This window comes from Dendropsophus ebraccatus, chromosome 4 (genome assembly GCF_027789765.1).
Source record: "Dendropsophus ebraccatus isolate aDenEbr1 chromosome 4, aDenEbr1.pat, whole genome shotgun sequence".
NCBI classification, from domain to species: Eukaryota; Metazoa; Chordata; class Amphibia; order Anura; family Hylidae; genus Dendropsophus; species Dendropsophus ebraccatus.
This window is the reverse complement of record NC_091457.1, coordinates 135594861-135618326: the sequence shown is the minus strand read 5'-3', so window position 1 is coordinate 135618326 and position 23466 is coordinate 135594861. Positions and strand designations below refer to the sequence as shown.

General features: G+C 46.8%; 1 protein-coding gene across 3 annotated transcripts in view; it reads right to left on the bottom strand.

Moving 5' to 3' along the window:
- LOC138788804 (inter-alpha-trypsin inhibitor heavy chain H3-like) overlaps window positions 1-23466 on the bottom strand; it is an 86817-nt gene that overhangs the window by 28064 nt on the left and 35287 nt on the right. For 2 of the 3 annotated variants that reach the window (XM_069967102.1, XM_069967103.1), the window contains exons 12-14: window positions 18403-18588; window positions 15794-15933; window positions 4924-5084 (exon numbers count right to left, since the gene is read on the bottom strand). In XM_069967102.1, the coding sequence (XP_069823203.1) occupies window positions 4924-5084; window positions 15794-15933; window positions 18403-18588 (487 nt within the window). Of the gene's footprint in view, window positions 1-1990; window positions 2030-4923; window positions 5085-15793; window positions 15934-18402; window positions 18589-23466 lie in introns of all 3 variants that reach the window. The other variant, XM_069967101.1, reaches the window with a different exon arrangement.

Sequence of the window (23466 nt, the reverse complement as noted above, 5' to 3'; positions counted from 1 at the left end):
TTCCTGAGTTACAAGTTTTTCTAAAAGCTGGTCTATAATCAAGATAGGAAACTACATTTCCCATCATGCAATGCTTATGCCTGATGATGGTGAAGTAGCAAAGCTGAGATGGCGAGACGGTGTAGCAAAGCTGAGATGGCGAGACGGTGTTGGAGAGCTGAGATGGTGAGACGGTGTAACAGAGCTGAAATGGCGAGATGGTGTAGCAGAGCTGAGATGGCGAGACGGTGTAGGAGAGCTGAGATGGTAAGACGGTGTAGCAGAGCTGAGATGGTGAGAAGGTGTAGCAGAGCTGAGATGGCGAGACAGTGTAGCAGAGCTGAGATGGCGAGACGGTGTAGCAGAGCTGAGATTGCGAGATGGTGCAGCAGAGATGGTGTACCAGAGCTGAGATGGTGAGACGGTGTAGTAGAGCTGAGATGGTGTAGCAGAGCTGAGATGGTGAGACGGTGTAGCAGAGCTGAGATGACGAGACGGTGTAGCAGAGCTGAGATGGCGAGACGGTGTAGCAGAGCTGTGATGGTGTATCACAGTTGAGAAGAACGGCATGCAGGTGAGGGGGAGGGGGGGTTTCAGTGGTGGGGATGGTGTCGCCGGTAAGTCGTGGGTGATGGGGGGACCGCCAGCCACCGTGCCACTGGCCACGACTGACAGCAAGTGACGGGGGGGATTGGGGGGGGTGCCGCCGGTAAGCACCGCCGGCGATCTTCTGACAGCAGGTGACGTGGGGGGGGGTGACGCTTTGTGCCGCGGTTGGGGGGGGGTTGCCGCCGGTAAGCGCCGCCGGTGATCTTCTGACAGCAGGTGACGCAGGGGGGGGGGCGCTTTGTGCCGCCGGTAAGGTGACGCGGGTTGATGATGGGATGATGGAGTGCCGCCGGGCCAGCATCGCAAGCCCAGCCGTGGGTGATGGGGGGGGGTGCCTACGGGTGCTGCGGGCGGGTGACGGGGGACCTGGTGTAAGCGCCGCAGGGTGCTGCGGGCGAGCAGCACGAGTGAGCAGCGGTGTCGCCGGTAGGTGACAGGGGTGCTGCCGGTGAGGAGTCACAGTCAGGGGGTGAGCTCTGGGGCTGCGGGGGACGGGGGGCACACGGTACTAGTGACTGGGGTGGCTGCTGTTACAGAGGGAGACAGTGACAGCTGCACTGATCACTGTCTCCCTCTCTAACAGCAGCCACCGCCGTCCTCCTTCTCTTCAGCTTGGCTGGGTTAGAAGCGCTAACCCGGCCCATTGAAGAGAAGGAGGACACGTGATGCCGTCTCGGAGGGTGCGGGCCAGGAGCAGGGAGCGTGTCGGAGTGGATTGAGAGCTGATGATTGTATGCAAATGGTGGGGGTGAATGCAACTAGATAACAGCGAAACTGTGCAGAATCCATAATAACTTTATATTTGAAAGATGGAAAGCTATGGGTGGGCAACGTATTAATGCAAAAATAATTTGGGGGGGAATACCCCTTTAATGGAAATGTTGTTGTGAATAAAGGTAAGAAAATCATTGCCCCATGTTCTATGGGAACACAACAGCAGGTTAAAGTCTTCTAACCTGCTATCAGTTTCACTTAAAGGGGTACTATGGCGATTTTTTTTTTCTTTCAAATCAACTGGTTTCAGAAAGTTATATAGCTTTAAAAATTTCAAGTCAGCTGCTGTATGTCCTGCAGGAAGTGGTGTTTTCTTTTTAGTATGACACAGTGCTCTCTGCTGTTTTCTCTGTCCGAGACAATAATTATCCAGAGCAGTAGCAAATCCCCATAGAAAATCTCTCCTGCTCTGGACAGTTCCTGACATGGACAGAGGTGGCAGCAGAGAGCACTGTGTCAGACTACTAATCTATATAACTTTCTGAAACCAGATGATTGGAAAGAAAAAGATTGTTCCCATTACAGTTTTTTTCAAGCTTGATCTAGTCTTTAAGTTTATATTTTCTATTGACTATTTACTGTTTTTATTAAATAAATCCTACAAAAATCTGATTAAACTTAAACTTACATGGATGCCCTACAGCAGATGGTTGAGAAGGGTCTTGTCCTGTACGTGACACAATTAATATGGTAAGGTTACATAACAAATAACTGTTTGGTTCCCAAATTTGCCAATTAAGCAGGATTGACTTTAAATACATATTGAGAAAAGCTAGAGCTTGCCCCTGTATATGGCAACATTTCTGGTCTTGTTCAGTTTTAAGTCATTATTATTTTGTTGAATAACTGTACGCTAACACATCATTCTTTCTATGGTCTTCCAGAGTCTAGGTGCACATTAGTGTGGCCAATTGTCTCGAAATAAAGAATTCAAGAAAACCAGTGAATGCCAATGCATGGGGGGGACTAAGCCCTGAAACTCCCTTTGACATGGGCTGTAAGAGACAATAGGGAAACCTTGATATCTCTTTGATGAACAGATTGGATCGTCTTATGGTGCGTTTACACAGACAGATTTATCTGACAGATTTTGGAAGCCAAAGCCAGGAATGGATTTGAGAAGAGAAGAAATCTCAGTCTTTCCTTTATGACCTGATCCCTGTTTAAAGTCTGTTCCTGGTTTTGGCTTCAAAAATCTGTCAGATTCATCTCTCTGTGTAAACGCACCATTAAGCAGTCCAACTGACAGGCTAATGCTACATTTACACAGAGCGATTATCGGGTGAATTTTCGTGATAACGATCTAATTCGAACGATAATCGTACGTGTAAACGCAGCGAACGATCGAAAAATCGTTCATTTTGATCTTTTAACATGTTCATAAATCGTCGTTCACAAAAAAATTGTCGATCGTTCCATGTAAACAGTCGTCCGCGCGATAGTCCGGCTGCCCGCAGCCCCGCTCGCAGCCCGGCCCCCTGCCCATCCGCAGCCCCGTTTTGAAGATTTGAAGCCAAAGCCAGGACTGGATTTGAAAAGTGGAGAAATCTCAGGCTTTCCTTTATGACCTGAACTCTGTTTATTGTCTGTTCCTGGTTTTGGCTTCAAATCTTTGGCAGATAATCTGTCAGATAATCTTTCTGTGTAAAAGGGTCCTATGTCAGGGTTTTTCCTATACTTTCCTGCACATAGTACATGGTAAACCATGCCCTCATTTCCTGTAATTTGTTCTGATCTAGGTGCTATTACAGACAGATTTCCCCTGACAACAGGCAGTGGACAGGATTTTACAGAGAAGTGAGACACTTAGTTGACAAGACTTTAGAGCCATTCTTCTGAGGTAAGGAGTAATTTTTTGTTAATGAAGTAATTCACACATTTTATAGGAACCATGTTGGCTATAAAATGGAGGGAAGTTGCTTGAAATGACACTGCCCATTTAAGGGCAAAAATTCTTAAGGAGTGCTTAAAGGGAAACTAGTGAAATGCTGAACAGATCAGTGTTTTACTTCTATCTTCAGCAGTTCTTCTTATATGCAGGAGAACAGGATTCTTGCCACACCCTTCTCCAGGGTTTTCTGCTTCTCATGAAAATTGAGGACTACTGGGCACATGCACATAATGGAGCGGACTACTTATTCTCCATGTTATTCAGAAGGATATCTCTGAATAAGCTGCACAGAACAATGTAATGCCCCTATTCCACAGGTCGTTTAGAGCAGTGATTTTCAACCTTTTTTGAGCCGCGGCACACTTTTTATACTTAAAAAATCCTGGGGCACACCACCAACCAAAATGGCACAAAATGACACTAAAACAGTACATATTATACATATAGTTAATAATATAGATTCTAAATGTATTTATACTCACTCAGTGTGAAACCTGGGCCTGTTTTCTTCTCCCCCCTGTGCTTCTCTCCTGTGCTTCTCTCCACCATACTTCTCCCCCCTGCTTCTCTCCTGTGCTTCTCTCCCCCATGCTTCTTTCCACCATACTTCTCCCCCCCTACTTCTCTCCTGTGCTTCTCTCCATCATACTTCTCCCCCCTGCTTCTCTCCTGTGCTTCTCTCCTCCGTGCTTCTCTCCTCTGCTTCTCTCCACCAAACTTCTCTCCCCCCTGCTTCTCTCCCCTGTTTCTCCCCCATCCCCAGGTTTCTCTCCCCCATTGTTTTCTCCAGTTTCACAGGGGCACCACAGTTTGGGGAACTTTCCCTGCGGCACACCCGACCATGTGTCGCGGCACACTGGTTGAAAATCACTGGTTTAGAGGAGCAAACGAGCGCTCTCAGCGCTCGTTTGCTCCTCGTTCCCCGCTCGCTGCCGCCGCTATTCAACGCGGCTGCAGCGAGCGGGTGAGTGCGGGAGGGGTGGCGGGGAGCTGCGGGGGGGCTGCCCGGGGGATCGCTGATCGTCCGGGCAGCCCATAGGATACAGCAGCGTCTTCTGCCGATGCTCCTATTCAACGGAGCGACGGCAGCAGATCGCTGCTATTACATGAACGATGTCGGCTGATCGTTGCACTCTATTCCACCGGACGATTATCGTCCGTAGCGGCCGATATCGGCCGAATACGAACGATAATCGTTCCTTGGAATAGGGCCTTAAGTGATACATCATTCTGTTCAGCTTCTCTGTCACTAATTTATGCCAACATAAACCTACTGACAGAGTCTCTTTAAGAAGTTAAAGGGAAACTGTCATGTCTGAATTACATATAAAACTGCTGATATGTTTACAATGCAATCTGCGCATACATTAACATGGTACCCTTGCCCTGTACACTCTCCTGCTATACTTGACAAGCAGGGATCTTTTAGAAAGACAAATGGGAGAGGGGTTGCCATACTGGGCTCACCAATCCCCTGCCTCTATGACACTTCAAAAGGCCTATCAAAAGCATTTTATAAGAAATAAAGCCATGGACAACCATAACAAAGGTACCATTTTAATGTATGCACAGATTGCAGAGTAAGCAGGTCCGTGGGGTTTATAAGTGTTTTAGACATAGTCCAAAAATGTACTATATTTTCTACTGCTAATTATATGAAAAGTTCTTACCTTCCACAAACTTATCAGCAATTAATGTTTCCTCTTCCTTCTCTTTTTCCTCTGGTTTTGTTACTACCATTGATGTTAAAGGAGTCACAAACTTAAACTTAAGGGACAGCTCAAGTGCTTGGGCTGTTAGATTTGCTTTTTCTGATGGGTCTGCATAAAGCCTTAAATTAGGTAAAATAATTTTAGAGACGTAATGTGCACACATAATGTTACTCATCGTATGCCATATCTTATACTATTATACACATAAAAAATAGATAAAATACCTAAACTGTTCACTAAAATCTGTCTGACCTGGCTAATTTCTGACACCTACTTGACATGGAGACCTTGTGAGGATTCAAATCACCATCCACATCAATGTTTACATGCTGAGGATTTCTTCCCATTCAGTTTTATGAGCCATTTGTGGGCCTCATTTTGATCAGTATTTTTACCAAAACCAAAAGTGGAATCAATACAGACAAAAGCAATAATGTAAAGGCTTGTCTCTTGTGTTTTTAATTTATTTTGGTCAGTATTTTTACCATAACCAGGACTGGGTCGAAAACACAAGGTGCAAATCTTTTCTCCATTAGTTTATTCTCTGTGTTTGTTCTACATCTGGTTTTCGTAAAATTACTAAGAGCTTTGATAAGGATGGTGATTTGTATCCATATGAGTACTGCATGACCACACAGTCCCTGACAGTACCAAAGCCTTAGGCTTTGAGCTTTAACCATAAAGAGAAAGTGTCACCTACCCATGTTTCACCCCAAAATAAGACAGTGTCTTATATTAATTTTTACTCCCAAAGATGTGCTATATCTTATTTTCAGGGGATGTCTTATTTTTCCATGAAGAATTCACACTAATTTATTTTATACTTTCGTGGGATGCCTTTATTTAACCTCTTAGGGACATATGACAAACCCGTACGTCATATGTCCCCAGGAGGTGTTCAGAGCGGGTCCGCACGGCGACCCTGCTCTGAATCGCTGCGATTCCGGGTGCCGCGTGTAGCCCGGGACGGCGGCTATTAGCGGGCACGGTCGGATCGCCGTGCCCGCTAATCAAGTAATCAGAGGCAGCTGTCAAAGTTGAAAGCTGCCTCCGGTAATCGTTCCCTGGTGTCTAGTGGGGGAGATCGCTCCTCCGGGACAAGGTCCCAGAGGAGCGATCTCCGTGTCTGCAGCCGGCCGGGGTCCGCTCCAAGATGGCGCACACCCCGGCTAAGCACTCATTTGTTTTTGGGTGCAGCAGCGGAAAGCTGACGAGTGCCGATCTTATTGATCTTTGCTGTATAAGTATACAGCAAAGATCTCAATGAGAGATCAAAGTGTATATACCAGGGGGGCTTCTAGTATATGTGTAAAAAAAAAAAAATAAAGAATTGTTATTAGTAAAAAGCCCCCTCCCCTAATAAAAGTTTGAAGTACCCCCCTTTTCCCATGTTTTAAATAAAAGTAAATAAATAAATAAACATGTTTGCTATCGCCGCGTGCGTAATCGCCCGAACTATTAATAAATCACATTACTAATCTCACACGGTATACGGTGTAAGCACAAAAAAATCCCAAAGTGCAAAATTGCGCAATTTTGGTCACATCAAATCCAGAAAAAAATGTAATAAAAAGCGATCAAAAAGTCGTATATGCGCAATCAAGGTACTGATAGAAAGTAAACATCATGTCGCAAAAAATGACACCTGACACAGCCCCATAGACCAAAGGATAAAAGCGTTATAAGCCTGGGAATGGAGAGATTTTAAGGAACGTATATTTGTTAACAATGGTTTGAATTTTTTACAGGCCATCAGAAACAATATAAGTTATACATGTTACATATCGTTTTAATCGTAACGACTTGAGGAACATGCATAACAAGTCATACATACAAATACCCCCCAAATAAAAGAAATGCGTTTTTTTTTTTTTCAATTTCACCACATTTTGAATTTTTTTCTGGTTTCGCAGTGTACTTTATGCAAAAATTCAGCCTGTCATTGCAAAGTAGAATTAGTGACGCGGGGGCGTGGCTTAGCTTTGGAGCCGTGAGGACGCTCATCCGTGGAGCTCCGCGCCAGGCACCGCAATCCGGCCGCATATCGCAGGCATCCGTGACTCTCCCACAATGTCACGCTCTCAGGGAACTCAGCCCGACACTCTGAGCCGCCCGGTCACCCGATCAGCTGATGCCTCCCTGACCCCCGCACACCCCATCAGAAACGATCATGGTAACTTACCCTGGGGTGACCACGATCCCGCCGCTGCGCCACAACCTGGTTCCCCCGCGGCCATAGTCCAATCTGAGCTGCAGCTTCTGCGAGGGCTTATTCAGGCTCTCCCATCCAAGCAGGACCTGGATTCCGTAGCTCAAAGGATCGAGGCCGCGCAGCAGCAGGCTACAGAAGCGGTCAGGGAGGATGTCTCGGCCCTCACCACTCGCACCAGCTCTGCTGAGGAGGCTATTGGGGCCCTCACTGCTAGGGTCTCGGTTCTGGAGTCTGAGGCCTCTCAATCCCACAGGCAGCTCCAGTCTTTTGCTTTACTATTAGACGACCAAGAGAACCGAGGGCGCCGGAATAACGTATGGCTGAAGGGATTGCCGGAAAGGGGGGCGAGAGATGATCTTCTCCACCGTGCCACCGCCTTGTTCAATTTGGTCACCCGTAGGCCTGAGGAGGCGACTTTCATGGTGGATCGCATACACAGGGTGGCCCGCCCCCAGACACAAGATGGAGCTGCACCTCGGGATGTTCTCTGTCGTTTACATTATTATGCAGATAAGGAGCTGATCCTGAGGGCAGCCAGGGACCATGGCCCCATCACGTTTGAGGATGTGGACGTAAAGCTCTTCCCTGATGTTTCCTCCAGGACACTTTACATGAGAAGATTGCTACACCCGCTGCTGACCCTCATACATGACTGTGGTGCCATATATCGTTGGAGTCACCCCTTCCATCTTATTGTGAAGCACGGTGAGCGCTCCTACATTCTCCGCAATCCGAATGATCTCCCTGGGCTTTTTTCTTTCCTGGATACACAACCCATCTCGCTTCCGAACTGTCGCCACTCTACATCGGTCAGGCGCAATACCTCACCTCAGCTGCCTTTCCTAGAACACCCCACAGGCCCTGACCTCTCCGTTGGTCTCCCAGAGGAGGCCTGAGAATCTACATTGACATCAGAATGGCCGTGCCTGGTTGTTACTGTTTTGGCACGCTTTGGGGTTTGCTATGACTGGTTTACTGATATGTCTGGCTTACTCAAGATGGGACTTTCAGCATATTGGAGACACAGTCAGTCAGAATTTCACATCCCTCCAATTCTGGCTCTACTCTCTGAGTTCTGAGAGATCGTTCTATGTAACATTGCCTGTGATAAGTATGAGTATAAATATAAGTTTATGTTTAAGTCTAAGTGCCCTGGGGGGGTCCCGGCGTCCGCTTTGGCGTTGAGTCCCCTCCAGTGTTTTTTCTATATTCTTTGTTTCTGTTGTTGCTTGATGCGGTTGCCTGGCCGCGGCTCCCCTCCGTGGCTTTCTACATCCCCCCCTTTTTTCCTCCCCTAAGGCTTGGCTTGTTGGCCTCCTTGGTGGGCTTCTTCTGGATTTCTTCCTCTAGGTCCCCCCTTTTCCAATTTCTCGTACTGCCCTTGGCAACTTCCTTTAGCTTCTCGGTTTCCTTGGGTCTTATACTCTCCCCCCCCCCCTCTCTCCTCCTTCTAACCCTTTCTTCCCTTTTTCCCCTCTGCCTCCCCATCTCCCCCCTTGTTCTCTCCCTTGTCATTTTTGTCGTATTGTCTGTTATTGTTGTTGCCTGTCAATCTTCCCCCTCCCTGTACCCAGATACACACAGGGGACCATGGTGCCCCTCCCTGCTGAGCTTCGGATTGGATCTCTTAACGTTAAGGGCCTTCATGACCCTGGCAAACGCTCTATACTGATGAACTTCCTGAGGAAACAGGCACTTCATGTGGCATTTCTCCAGGAAACACATTTGCTTGAATCTAACCGTATTACTGTCACTAACTGTTTTTCCTTCTGCCTACCACAGCTTTTCACCAAATTCCAAATCCTGTGGCTCATGCATCCTGGTTTCCAGAAGTCTTCCCTGGGAGCATGTAGAGACGCGCACAGATGAGGAAGGTAGGGTTGTAGCCTTGAAGGGCCGCATTGCTGCACATCTTTTTACCTTTGCCTCATTTTACTTACCCACGACGGGCCAAGCTCGTGCCCTTTCCGCGATGTTGGAGCTCCTGGACGACTTTTCAGAGGGGACGCTGGTACTGGGGGGAGACTTTAATCTAGTGATGGACCCTCAGATGGACACTTCCGCAGGTCGTACACACCTTAGTCAGGCATCCATGGGGCGTATTTGTAGTACTCTGTATGATCACAGGCTGGTAGACGCATGGCGACTCTGCCATCCAAGGGACAGAGATTACACATTCTTCTCTCAGGCCCACAATGTATATTTTAGGCTCGACTACTTCTTTCTCCACCACCGCGACATAGGCTTGCTGAACCGAGCATTGATTGACTGCATTACGTTCTCAGATCATGCCCTGGTGGTAATGGGCCTGTCGCTACCTGCTCTCCAACGACCACAGTGGCAGTGGAGACTAAATTCTTCTCTCCTCCAGGACGTAATGGTTAGGAAAGATGTGGAAACCACTTTGACGCATCACTTCCAGGACAATCTAGCGACTGAGACGTCTCCAACGACGGTGTGGGAAGCACATAAATGTGTAGTGAGGGGAGTGTTGGTGAAGCACGGGGCTCTCCTTAAGAAGGACAGGACCTTGAAAACGATGAAGTTACTGGACCAATTGAGAGAGCTCGAACTGGCCCATAAGAGGGCTCAGACCCGGGATTCCACCGTTGCTCTAATTCAGAAGCGTGACGAATTGCGTGCTCACTTGCTTCACAGCACCAAAGCCACCCTGTCCAAGTGTAGACGCTTTTATTATGAACACGGTAATAAACCTGGCAGGGCATTGGCTAGGGCGCTGTGAACGCAACAGGCACGATCTTACATTCATAAGATACAGACCGGTCAGGGTACAGCTGCACATCTTCCGGTTGATATTGCTGGCGCATTCCGAGATTTTTACGCAGACCTGTATTCTATAGATGAATCCAACCCGAACGTAACGAGTGGGGGATTCAGGGAGCGCATTAAGCGGTACCTTGGTGAGTCAGGCCTTGGCCGCATGGAGTCTGATGCACTGGAGGGACTGGAGGGGCCCATTACCCAAACCGAACTCTCTCTGGCTATTAAGGAATCCCCTACAGGTAAAACCCTGGGGCCTGATGGCCTATCTTTGGCCTATTATAAATCCTTTCAAGGCCTTTTAGCTCCCCACTTCCTGTCTGCCTTTAATTCGCTCTCTGAATCGGGAGCATTGCCCCCGGATTCCATGCGCGCACACATAGCTGTAATCCACAAGGAGGGGAAAGATCCCTCACGTTGCGGTAACTACCATCCCATATCACTATTGAATGTGGACCTAAAACTTTTTTCTAAAATACTGGCAACCCGTCTGTCTACCCTGTTAGGGGGGGGCGTTCACTCTGACCAGGTGTGTTTCATGTCGGGCAGAGAGGCGAGGGACAACACCATAAGGGCCATTGACCTTATCCATAAAGCCAAGACCATGGATCTGCCTCTCATGCTCTTGTCTACTGAAGCTGAGAAGGCGTTTGATAGGTTCAATTGGCCCTTCATGATGGAGGTGTTGCGTTATGTGGGTCTGGGTCCCAACTTTATGAAATGGATTGCTGCCCTCTATAGTAATCCCTCTGCCAGGGTGAGAGTGAACATCCTCCTTTCAGAGGACTTTGTGATAAAAAACGTTACGAGACAGGGCTGTCCACTGTCCCCCCTTATCTTCATCCTAACACTAGAGCCCCTGCTTTGTAAAATTAGGTCTAACCCGGATATTGGAGGAGTGCCTGTGCGCGACACCACCCACAAAGTGGCGGCATATGCCGATGATTTATTATTTTTTGTTTCCAATCCGGTCATCTCTCTGCCCAACCTGATGGCTGAGTTGGAGACGTTCTCTCAGTTGTCCAACTATAAGATAAACTTCTCCAAGTCAGAGGCCCTCAGTGTTGATCTTCTGAGTGGGTTGGTGTCATCGCTCAGGTCCTCCTTCCGGTTCCGGTGGGCCTCCTCTGCCATCCGCTATCTGGGCATTTCTCTCCCGGCGGATCTTACAAAATTGTATGCCGTAAATTTCCCACCCCTTCTTGCCAGAATTCAGGAACAGTGCGCTGTGTGGACCCGGGGTTTTTTCTCCTGGTTTGGTAGATGCTCCATTTTCAAAATGACCATTCTCCCCAAGCTTCTCTATTTCTTCCAGTGCATCCCGAATCGCATCCGCCCCGCCTTTTTCAAAACGCTTGCCTCTTTACATATTAAATTTATATGGAATAATCAGCACCCCCGCCTCCAGCGCGCCATTCTACACCGCCCCAAGACTAGTGGAGGCCTAGGTCTGCCCGACTTCCGAGCTTATCACTTAGCGGCCTTGTTGACCCGTGTCATCGATTGGTGTCGCCATGCTGATACTAAGCCTTGGGTGGGTCTTGAACAGTCCTTCACCAACATTCCTCTCACATGCACTCCTTGGATGCATCTATCACATCTGGTCAGGTTGTGATCACACCCGACTATAGGCCCCACCTTGCTAGCATGTGCTAGTTCCCTCAATCGCTCCCACTTGCTACGCTACACTCAGCTCAATTTCCGGTCTTGGAGAACCCTATGTTTGCTCCTGGTGTGGAAGATCCGGTGTTCCGGGCCTGGGTGAAGGCAGGAAAGGCAGTGTGGACACGTTCTTGGTGGGAGACGACTGGCTCTCCTCCGCGACACTGCAGACACAAACGGACCCGGTCCCTTTGGGCTCATGGCGAATTGCCCAATTGCGCCACTTCCTACTCACCTTACCCGACCCTTCCTCTTTCAACACCTCTAGGACCCATTTTGAAGCTCTCTGCTTAGATTCCGGTCCACTGAGACACTCCCTTTCCCTCACATACTCTGCTCTTCTGTCCCCCCCGGACCAGCCCCCCCCCCCCGAGTATTTGTTAAAATAGGAGGCCGACTTGAACTTGACACTCACTTCGCAACAGAGGGAACGTATTCTAATTCTGGTACACAAGTCGTCCTTGAGCTCGGCCTTGCAGGAAACGGGTTACAAAATACTGACTCGTTGGTATAGAGTACCGACTAAGTTACACTCTATCTGGCCTCATGTAGATCCTATGTGCTGGCGTTGCGGCTCTTCTGAGGGCACCCACCTGCATGTCTTTTGGTCATGCCCTTTATTGAGGCCCTTTTGGAATTTGGTGAAGAGAGTCACTCGTCAGGTAACTGGTAGCCAGTTGGAATTGACTCCGTCTCTTTTTCTCTTGCACCACTGTGCACTCCCTATCCCTAAATATAGGAAATCTCTCCTGCGCTTCCTGGTCATGGCCGCTAGGGCATGTATTCCTCTTTATTGGAAAAAGGGCATTCCTCCGCCGATTTCGCTATGGGTCTCCAAGGTTAAAGATCTTATGTACATGGAGGACCTTACTTCCTCCTTGCACAATACCCAACACAAGTTTCGTAACACCTGGTTTGCCTGGATGTCCTTCAAGGAAACTCCGGAATATGATGCTTTGGTGAGCGACTCACCTTCAGGTTGATCGTGCTGCCTTGGGGGCCCATGGGAAGCCGTTGGATACTCTGCTTCCTTCCTGGTGCGCTCAGGGGCTTGTCTTCAAGCTGCGCACAGGCGGTGGGGGCGTTTTCTCCTCTTTTACCCCTCCCCCGTCTATGTGTATATACTAGTGTCTGCCTGTGTTTGTCCCCCCACCTTCCCTTGTCTCCCCTTTTTCCTTCTTGTTCTTACCCCCCTCCCTCCTGTCGTCTTACCTACCCCCTCTCGCTCCCCTTCCCTCCTACCCCCTCCCTACTTCATCCGCTCCCAGCTTGTCTGCTCGGGTGCGGATTCTCTTTCCGTTAATTATAAAATGTCTGAGGGGGCGGGGTGAGCTCGGCTTCTCTGCCGGGCCCGTCAGTCTTGGTCCACAATCTGTGCCCTGTGGTTTTTGTATGATATGTAACTGTTATTTCTATTACTTGTTGACTATGTGCACCTTGCTGTCTTTTTGGTTGGCCTGTTGGGTCTGGCGGGCGTGTTGCTGTGCCTCTCCCGTATTCTCAGTAAATAAAGAATTTATAAAAAAAAAAAAAAAAGAATTAGTGACGCAAAAAATCAGGGCTCATGTGGGTTTCTAGGTGGAAAAATGCAAGTGCTATGGCCTTAAAAGGAGGAAAAAACAAAAATGCAAAAACGAAAATTGGCCCCGTCCTTAAAAGGGTTAAAGTGTAACTGTCATTAAAAATTTTTTTGCAGAAATCAATAGTACAGGTGATGTTAAGAAACTTTGTAATTGGGTTTATTAGCCAAAAAATGAATTTTTATCATGAAAAAGCAATTTGAGAGGGAAATGAGACACCAAAACAGGACAACAAAGAGTTAATTTACAACTACATGACCCGGCTATCTCCTCTGACAGTCAGCACTGACCTCTCTGACCTCTGAATACAGCTGTCTCTGTGCCTGTAATCCTTTGTTCTCTGCTCTCGCTGCCAACTTATGTCCCTCCTCCCCCCTCCCCTCTCTATAGAACAGACAGGGTTGTGTCTGATGCAACAAGTCACAATTTCCTGATATTTTGCAGTGAATGGAAAAGAGGAGTGAGGAGGGGACATGGCCTAATAAACACAATTACAAAGTTTCTTAAAATCGCCTGGACCATTGATTTCTGGAAAATAAATAAATATATACGACAATGACTCTTTAAGCTATCATATAAATCCTCCACTATGCCTTATTTCTGAAGGATGTCTTATTTTCGGGGGAAAAGTAACTACACATGGAGGAGGAGCCATCCAGATGACTACCTCCCCGCCTCTGTCTGCTGTGCACCGGGGGATAAAAGCGACTCTGTACCCACAATCTGACCCCCCAAACTGCTTGTACCTTCGGATAGCTGCTTTTAAGCCAAGAACTGGGGTCTTTTCGACAGGTAATGCAGTTATTGTCCTAAAAAACAACTTTTAAACTGGCAGCCCCATGCCCAACAGCCGGGGCTTAGATTGTGTATGCATTAGGCTGGCACAACCTCTCTGTCCCTCCTCCCCGCCCTCCTCATCATTAGGAATGCCCCAGGCAGATTGTCTCCTATTCATTAAGGCACTTGTGCAATGTTTAGACAGGAGAAAATGTTCCAGTGGCATTCCTAATGATGAAGAGGGTGGGGAGGAGGGATGGAGGGATGGTGCAAAGTTAGAGCACAGATACTCTAAGCCTCGGCCATTGGGCACGGGGCCGCAAATTTAAAAGTAGTTTTTTAGGACAGTAACTGCATCACCTGCCGAACAGACCCCAGGACAGATCTTGGAATAAAGCAGCTATCCGAAGGTAAAAGTGGTTTGGGGGGGGATCAGATTGTGGGTACAGAGTCGCTTTAACCCCTTAACGACATCGGGCGTAAATTTACGCCCTGATGCCGGTAAGGACGTTCAGAGCGGGGCCGCGGCGACCCCGCTCTGAACCGCGGCAGTCCCGGGTGCCGCTTGTAGCCCGGGACCGTAGGTATTAGCAGGCACGGTCCGATCGCCGTGCCCGCTAATACAGTAATCAGATGCAGCTGTCAAACATGACAGCTGCATCCGATTACCGGATTCAGCCGTTCCCTGGTGTCTAGTGGCGGAGATCGCTCCCCCGGGATGTTATCCCGGAGGAGCGATCTCCGTTTCTGAAGCCGGCCGGGGACCGCTCCAAGATGGCGCCGTCCCCGTCTCGGCACTCGTTTACTTCCGGCTGCAGCAGTGTGCCTATCTCATGGATCTCTGCAGCATATGTATGCTGCAGAGATCTCTATGAGAGATCAAAGCACTTATACTAGAAGTCCCCTAGGGGGGCTTCTAGTATAAGTGTTCAAGTAAAAAAAAAAGTGTTGTTAATAGTAAAAAGCCCCCTCCCCTAATAAAAGTCTGAATCACCCCCCTTTTCCCAGGTTATAAATAAAAGTAAATAAATAAATAAATAAACAAACATGTTTGCTATCGCCGCGTGCGTAATCGCCCAAACTATTAATTAATCACATTCCTGATCTCGCACGGTAAACGGCGTCAGCGCAAAAAAATCCCAAACTGCAAAATTGCAAATTTTTGGTCAAATTTTTGGTCGCGAATGGCGTAAAAACACATTTCCCCCAAATAAACAAAATGCTTTTTTTTTTTTCAATTTCACCACACTTTGAATTTTTTTCTGGTTTCGCAGTGTACTTTATGCAAAAATTCAGCCTGTGATTGCAAAGTACAATTAGTGACGCAAAAAATAAGGGCTCATGTGGGTTTCTAGGTGAAAAAATGCAAGTGCTATGGCCTTTTAAGCACAAGGAGGAAAAAACTAAAACGCAAAAATCGAAATTGGCTCTGTCCTTAGGGGGTTAAACTTCATTTTCTTGGATATAAAGCTACTGTGCCCTAGGGAACCAAATCAGCCCAATTGGGTTGATTGGTTCCCTTTAAACATGTCATTTTCTGATTTCATTTATATAATCTTGAGTCCTTATTGAAATCTACTCCAGTAGATCTAATTTAGGTACCATTTTTTTTTTTTTACCTTATTACAAAAGATATTAAAGATGCAATATCTTCAGATATACTATGTACTCATCTACATGCTGAGAATCAAAGATTTGCACAGATATTGCTTGGTGCATTTCTCCATGGTTATTTTGACCTTATTATTATTGCCGTCTCCATCTGAGAGTCCACTCACAACTGCTTAAAAAAAAAACACATGATCCCTACACATACCGTTTCTCCAGCAGCTGCTGTATAGTGAGATACGCCCAGAGTCTCTCTGTAAAGTCACCGAAGATGTATTTCTGCTGTTTGCTCACATCGTCCTCCATTTGAAGCGGAATATTTTCTGTGTATTTCTTAGGTTCCTCAGCCTATTCAATATACATTATTGATTTACATACTCTATATAAAATACTGTATGGATTTTTCAAAGCAGCTATTGGGGGATGAAGGTGGTAATGTTAGATTAGATACCTGACAATACCGACCACATGTTGTGAACGTCTATTGTTACAGTATAAGGCTATGTTCACACTGCGTGATGTTTCCGTCGGCAGTTCTTACGCGGCCGTACATGTGCGGCTGAAACTACGGGCGTGGGAAAAATCGACATGCGGCCGGATGCATATGCACCGTGAACATACACCCGTAGTAGAGTTATGCTTCCCTAGCTTGTTTCGAAGCGATCTGAAGCAGGTCATTTACTTGGAAATCTCCGCCCTGCCCAATAAAACACACAGAACCTTTTGGATCGAAAAATCAAGTTCAATTTGACTGAAATAAGTACATCGTACGGGACCGTATGTAAATCCACGGCCGTGAGTTCGAACATTTCTGTCCTCAAACAATGGTCTTGTTCATGTTTCACGGCGCCGTATACAATCCGGTCGTAAGTTCATATGTAGTGTGCACTGTGCGGGCGTATATCGTATACTTTCAAGCGAGCGCATCAACCTCAAAACTACTTGCGTATATTCGCGGTTCGCACTACGAGCGGAAAGATACGTAGTGTAAACATAGCCTTATATAGGAAGGGCAAGGGATGATATTTAGTAAGGGCAAATAAAGCATTTCTGGGATTTCTGGGCATTTTACTTTGATTGTCTATCCTCAGGATAGGCCATCCATGTATGGTTAGCAGGGTGCTGACACACGGCTGCTTGACAGAGCTGTAGCTATGTCACCTACACAATGAACAGCTCCATGGCAGCCCTGGGATACTGCAGTGCAGCACCCCTTAAAGTACCTTCACTTGACGTGACTGGTGAAGAGGAAGTGAGGGGATGATTCTGACACAGCTGAGACATCAGACTCAAAGTAACACAAACTCAGGATTACTGTTTTGTAGTCTAAAGGAAAGAAGAGAAAGGGGGGACATGATGGAAACCTTTAAATGTGTTAACGAACTGAATAAGATTCAAGAGGGAAGTGTTTTTAGAAAAATCTGAACTCAAGAACAAGGGGATACAGTCTGAATGTGAGAAAATATTACTTTTGAGAAAGAGTAGTAGATGCTTGGAACAAACTTCCAGCAGATGTGGCTGGTAAATCTACAGTAACTGAATTTAAAGTGTAACTGTCATTTCAGGGTCATTTTTCTGAAAATATTAAATATCAACAGTACAAGCGATTTTAAGAAACTCTGTAATAGGTTTTATGTACTAAAAGAGTTTCCTTCTGTACAGAAAAATCAATCTTCCAGCCTCCCCCCTCACATCAGATGAAGCAGGATTTCTGTGTCCATTATGTGGCTATGGAGAGGGGAGGGGCTGTTAGGAGTGACTGAGCACGGAGGATTTCTGCAAAGCACAACACCCTGCAATCTTCTCTCAGTAAGTTCATAGATAAGCACTGACCTTTCTGACACCTGAATTTAGCGTTTTAGGTGCCCAGAGAGTCTACAAACAGCTGACCTTCATGTCACCTCTTCCTGCTCCCTCATCTCCCTCAGCCCCTCCCCCCTTCATAGACTTACAATGGAGAGAGCAGAACCCGTCTTCACTGGCTTCTCTGTAATGAAGACGTGTTTGCCTGATCATGCACAGATAAGAAGTCAGGGGGGGAGGCTGGGAGATTGCTTCTTGAGTACAGAAGGAGGCTTTTTTGGCTGATGAAACCTATTACAGAGTTTCTTAAAATCGCTTATACTACTGATTTCTGCAATAAAAAAAAACATGACAGTTACTCTTTAAACTTGCCTGGGATAAACATTAGGATGCTCGCTTTTGATTGATGAAGTGAGGCGCCCTGTGTGGTCGCACATCCCAAACACCAGCCCTGGTTATTGTAAGGCCATGTGCACACACAGTAAGAGACCGGCCATTCCGTTACCCGGCCGGGTCACGGAACAGCCGGTCTCTGAAAAGATCATCCTGGCCGTTACTGCAGTACTGGCCAGATGATCTTTGCAGCCGCAGAGTTCTGATGCGGGCGCATCCGCGCGCCCGCATCAGAACTCGCCATAGCACAGTATGGAGAGTGCAGCCGCTCGCTCCATAGTGTGCACTGACATTTTTTTTTTGCGACATGTCAGTGTGGCGCTGCGAGAGATTCTGGCCGGAGCATATACTATGTGTATACACTCCGGCTGAGATTCCTAGGCAGCAATGGCACGTATATTTCCGTATAATTCACGGCTGTTGTACAACGGCCGCGGTTTTACGAATATATACGGTGTGTGAACATAATAGCCTAATGTGTTATATTTATTCCATAATATTCATATATTTTCTTTTGTATAGAGCCCACAATGCTTATAAAGAAGAAAAAAATGGCATACTATTCTTCATATTGTGTCAAGTCACATGTTTTAACATTTTGAGCATGTGACCTGTACTTACCCCGTCTGCCTTTACATCCACAATAAATGAGTTCAAGTCGTTGTCTGTTACTCGTCCAGCAACAACAATTTCACCCCCTTCAAAGTAATGCTTGAAGTTGCTCTCTGTGAGGTCGGCTACAGCGTTCTCAGGATACTGCATCTCTATGTTAATTAGTGTTGGGTTTGCAATTTCATTATAGAAGCCCTAAAGTGCCAAAATAAAACATGAAAACAGACAAGAAAGTACATATATATATATATATATATATATATATATATATATATATATATATCATAAAAATGAAAGTCTGTCTGTCTGTCCTTCTGTCTGTCTGTCCTCTATAGACTTCCAAACGCCTGAACCGTTTGACCCCAAATTTGGCACACAGATACATTGGGTATCCGGGAGGGTTTTAACGAAGGTCCTGTCCCCGCCAGATGTACAGGAGGGGGAGGGGGAAGAGCGGCGCCCCATAGAGATGAATGGGAAAATCTCCACACTGCAAACACAGGTGATATAATTAGCTGTAGCTGCCCAGAGAAAACGGCAGTTGGAGCCTTAGCAACCAATAGGATTACTGCTTTCATTTTCACAGGGAGTTGTGGTTGCTAGGGAAGCTGCCTCACAACAGATCCACAGAAATAAGTGGTAGACCCCCTACTCCATCTATACAGTACATGTATATACAGGGCACTACATGTATACAGGACCCCCTACTCCATCTATACCGCCAAACTGTGACTGGATAACACTGCCACACCTGACCTGACCAATACCGGCACACTGTGACTGGATAACACCTCCATACCAGACCTGACCAATACCCCCATACTGTGACTGGATAACACCGTCATACCATATCAAATAACACCGCCATACCACACCTGACCAATACCACCATACTGTGACTGGATAACACCGCCATACCACACCTGACCAATACCGCCACACTGTGACTGGATAACACCGCCATACCACACCGTGACTGGATAACACCTCCATATCAGACCTGACCAATACCGCCATACTGTGACTGGATAACACTGTCATATCAGACCTGACCAATACCGCCATACTGTGACTGGATAACACTGCCTCACCTGACCTGACCAATACCGGCACACTGTGACTGGATAACACCTCCATACCAGACCTGACCAATACCACCACACTGTGACTGGATAACACCTCCATACCAGACCTGACCAATACCCCCATACTTTGACTGGATAACACAGTCATACCATACCAAATAACACCGCCATACCAGACCTGACCAATACCGCCATACCATGACTGGATAACACTGCCATACCAGACCTGACCAATACCGACACACTGTGACTGGATAACACTGCCATACCACACCTGACCAATACCACCATACTGTGACTGGATAACACCGCCATACCACACCTGACCAATACCGCCACACTGTGACTGGATAACACCGCCATACCACACCGTGACTGGATAACACCTCCATATCAGACCTGACCAATACCGCCATACTGTGACTGGATAACACTACCACACCAGACCTAACCAATACCACCTTACTGTGACTGGATAACACTGTCATATCAGACCTGACCAATACCGCCATACTGTGACTGGATAACACCGCCATACCACACCTGACCAATACCGCCACACTGTGACTGGATAACACCGCCATACCACACCGTAACTGGATAACACCTCCATACCAGACCTGACCAATACCACCACACTGTGACTGGATAACACCTCCATACCAGACCTAACCAATACCCCCATACTTTGACTGGATAACACCGTCATACCATACCAAATAACACCGCCATACCAGACCTGACCAATACCGCCATACCATGACTGGATAACACTGCCATACCAGACCTGACCAATACCGACACACTGTGACTGGATAACACTGCCATACCACACCTGACCAATACCACCATACTGTGACTGGATAACACTACCACACCAGACCTGACCAATACCGCCTTACTGTGACTGGATAACACGGTCATATTAGACCTGACCAATACCGCCATACTGTGACTGGATAACACCGCCATACCACACCTGACCAATACCGCCACACTGTGACTGGATAACACCGCCATACCACACCATAACTGGATAACACCTCCATACCAGACCTGACCAATACTACCATACTGTGACTGGATAACACTGCCATACCAGACCTGACCAATACCACCATACTGTGACTGGATAACACCTCCATACCAGACCTGACCAATACCGCCATACTGTGACTGGGTAACACTGCCACACCCGACCTGACCAATACGGTCTTACTGTGACTGGATAACATTGTCATATCAGACCTGACCAATACCGCCATACTGTGACTGGATAACACCGCCACACCAGATCTGACCAATACCACCATACTGTAACTGGATAACACTGCCATACCAGACCCAACCAATACCACCATACTGTGACTGGATAACACCGTCATACCATACCAAATAACACCGCCATACCAGACCTGACCAATACCGCCACACTGTGACTGGATAAGACCACCATACCAGACCTGACCAATACCGCCATACTGTGACTGGATAACACCACCACACCAGACCTGACCAATACCACCATATTGTGACTGGATAACACCACCACACCAGACCTGACCAATACCGCCATACTGTGACTGGATAACACCGCCATACCAGACCTGACCAATACCGACACACTGTGACTGCATAACACTGCCATACCAGACCTGACCAATACCACCATACTGTGACTGGATAACACTGCCATACCAGACCTGATCAATACCACCATACTGTGACTGGATAACACCGCCATACCACACCTTACCAATACCGCCACACTGTGGCTGGATAACACTGCCACAGCACCTCCACCAACTCTATACTACAGGTATACAGAACCCCAAACTATACACTACAGGTATTCAGGACCCCAAAACTATACACTACAGATATACAGGAACTCCACCAATTATATACTCATATATAACAGTTGATGACAAGGTCATCATGGAGAATGTGCTCAAATCATGTCCAGATCAGATTCTAACAGAGGTATCATGGTTTCACCAAATGAAACGTGTTTACTATATGATATATTAAATACAATTTTTAAAAACATTCAGTTTCACAGTTTGCAAAAGCTCTATTCGCATTTATTAAATGGAAACTATCAGCAGGTCAAAAGCATTTAACCCTCTGTAATGTAGCACATGGGGTGGTGAGTACAAAGGTAAGTTTTTTTGTGTGTGGGGGGGGGGGGGCTCCTCAAAGGGTTGCTGCTCAATGCGATACACAGGTAGTGTTTTTATTTGAAGCTTAGTTTGATATCAGATACAGGCTTTCATCGTCTGCTCTAGAATGGTTGGCTTTTTTTTTTTTTAAACATGTTTTATTAGTTTTTTATGCATAATAAACAATAGACATATGCATTCAAGGGGGATTCAACAAGCACATGGAGCACAAAAGATACATAATCATTGAAGGCAAATACATAGTATACATGCTGGTAATACAGGATCATATTGGTATGTAGTCCATGTAGCGGTAAGACACTGCCCTTGTTCCGTTAAGGGGAGGGGGTAGTGGGGAGATGAGGGTTGGGGGGGTATCACACGGAGCGTGTGAAAAGGAGAGGTGGTATGGAAGGGAGGGAGGGGGGGGGGGATCGTGGGGGTTGGGGGTAAAGTGGTCACCTTAACAACCAAACAAATTAACATCAAACTCAGCACAAGAAGTATTTTTTGTACCAGGCCAACGGTTACTTGCGACGATGTACGTGATACATAAACTCAGAGACAGCATGACTGTATAGGTATGGCTAACACAACTCTCTTAAACTGGGGTTCGTAACAATGGTCTATTACACTGTAGGTATACCTATGTGTCAGAGCAGGTTTCTATATTTCAGCCACGGTTTCCAAATACTCAAATATTGTTCTCACGTCCCTCTCTCCCAGCCAACCAATTCTATAATCTAGCCAACTGGTCACATTTGTTCTCCCATTCTTGGGAGCGCCAATATAGGGGAATTAATAAGAAGGTGGGTGACCAAATCCTTCCTTTTTGGATGAAAAGGCCCGCTTGGGAACCAGAGAAGTATCAGTTTATCAGTCAGTTCTAGTTTCTGACCCGTCACCTTATCTATAGTGGTGTTAAAGCGACTCTGTACCCACAATCTGACCCCCCAAACCACTTGTACCTTCGGATAGCTGCTTTTAATCCAAGATCTGTCCTGCTGTCCGTTTGGAAGGTGATGCAGTTATTGTCATAAAAAATTACTTTTAGAATTGCAGCTCTGTGCCCTACGGGCATATCTATGCCCTAACTTTGCACCACCCCTTTGTCCCTCCTCCCCACCCTCCTCATCATTAGCAATGCTCCAGGCAGATTGCCTATTATTCACCACCTGTGTTACCACAGCACATGGGCTGGATCATTAAGACACCTGTGCAATGTTCAAACAGGAGTAAATGTTCCAGTGGCATTCCTAATGATGAAGAGGGTGGGGAGGAGGGAGGAAGGGGTGGTGCAAAGTTAGGGCACATATACGCCGTAGGGCACGGGGCTGCAATTTATAAATTATTTTTTTATTACAATAACTGCATCACCTGCCAAACGGACCACAGGACAGATCTTGGATTAAAAGCAGCTATCCAAAGGTACAAGTGCTTTGGGGGGGGGGGGGGGGTAGATTGTGGGTACAGAGTCACTTTAATATCCTTCCAAAAAGGCTGTATAAGAGGGAGATTCCACCACAGGTGTTTGTAGTTTTGTAGTGTCGTGCAGAGACCCGCCTTAAGCAAAAATGAGGGAGTTTTGTACCATCTAGTAAGCAGTTTGTAGGAGCTCTCTTGGGTCTTCACACAACAGGAGAACCCATGTGAATTACTGGTAAGGGTAGCAATGTCCTGTGGCGTGAAAAATGTATTTAGCTCTTTTCCCCAGGCTAAAATGTAAGCTGGTTTGTGATTGGAAGTGGCCTCCACTAGGGCTGAATAGATCTTGGGCAACAATTTTTTTGATGGTGTTGAGGGGGTTATCAGATTACCTAGCCAGT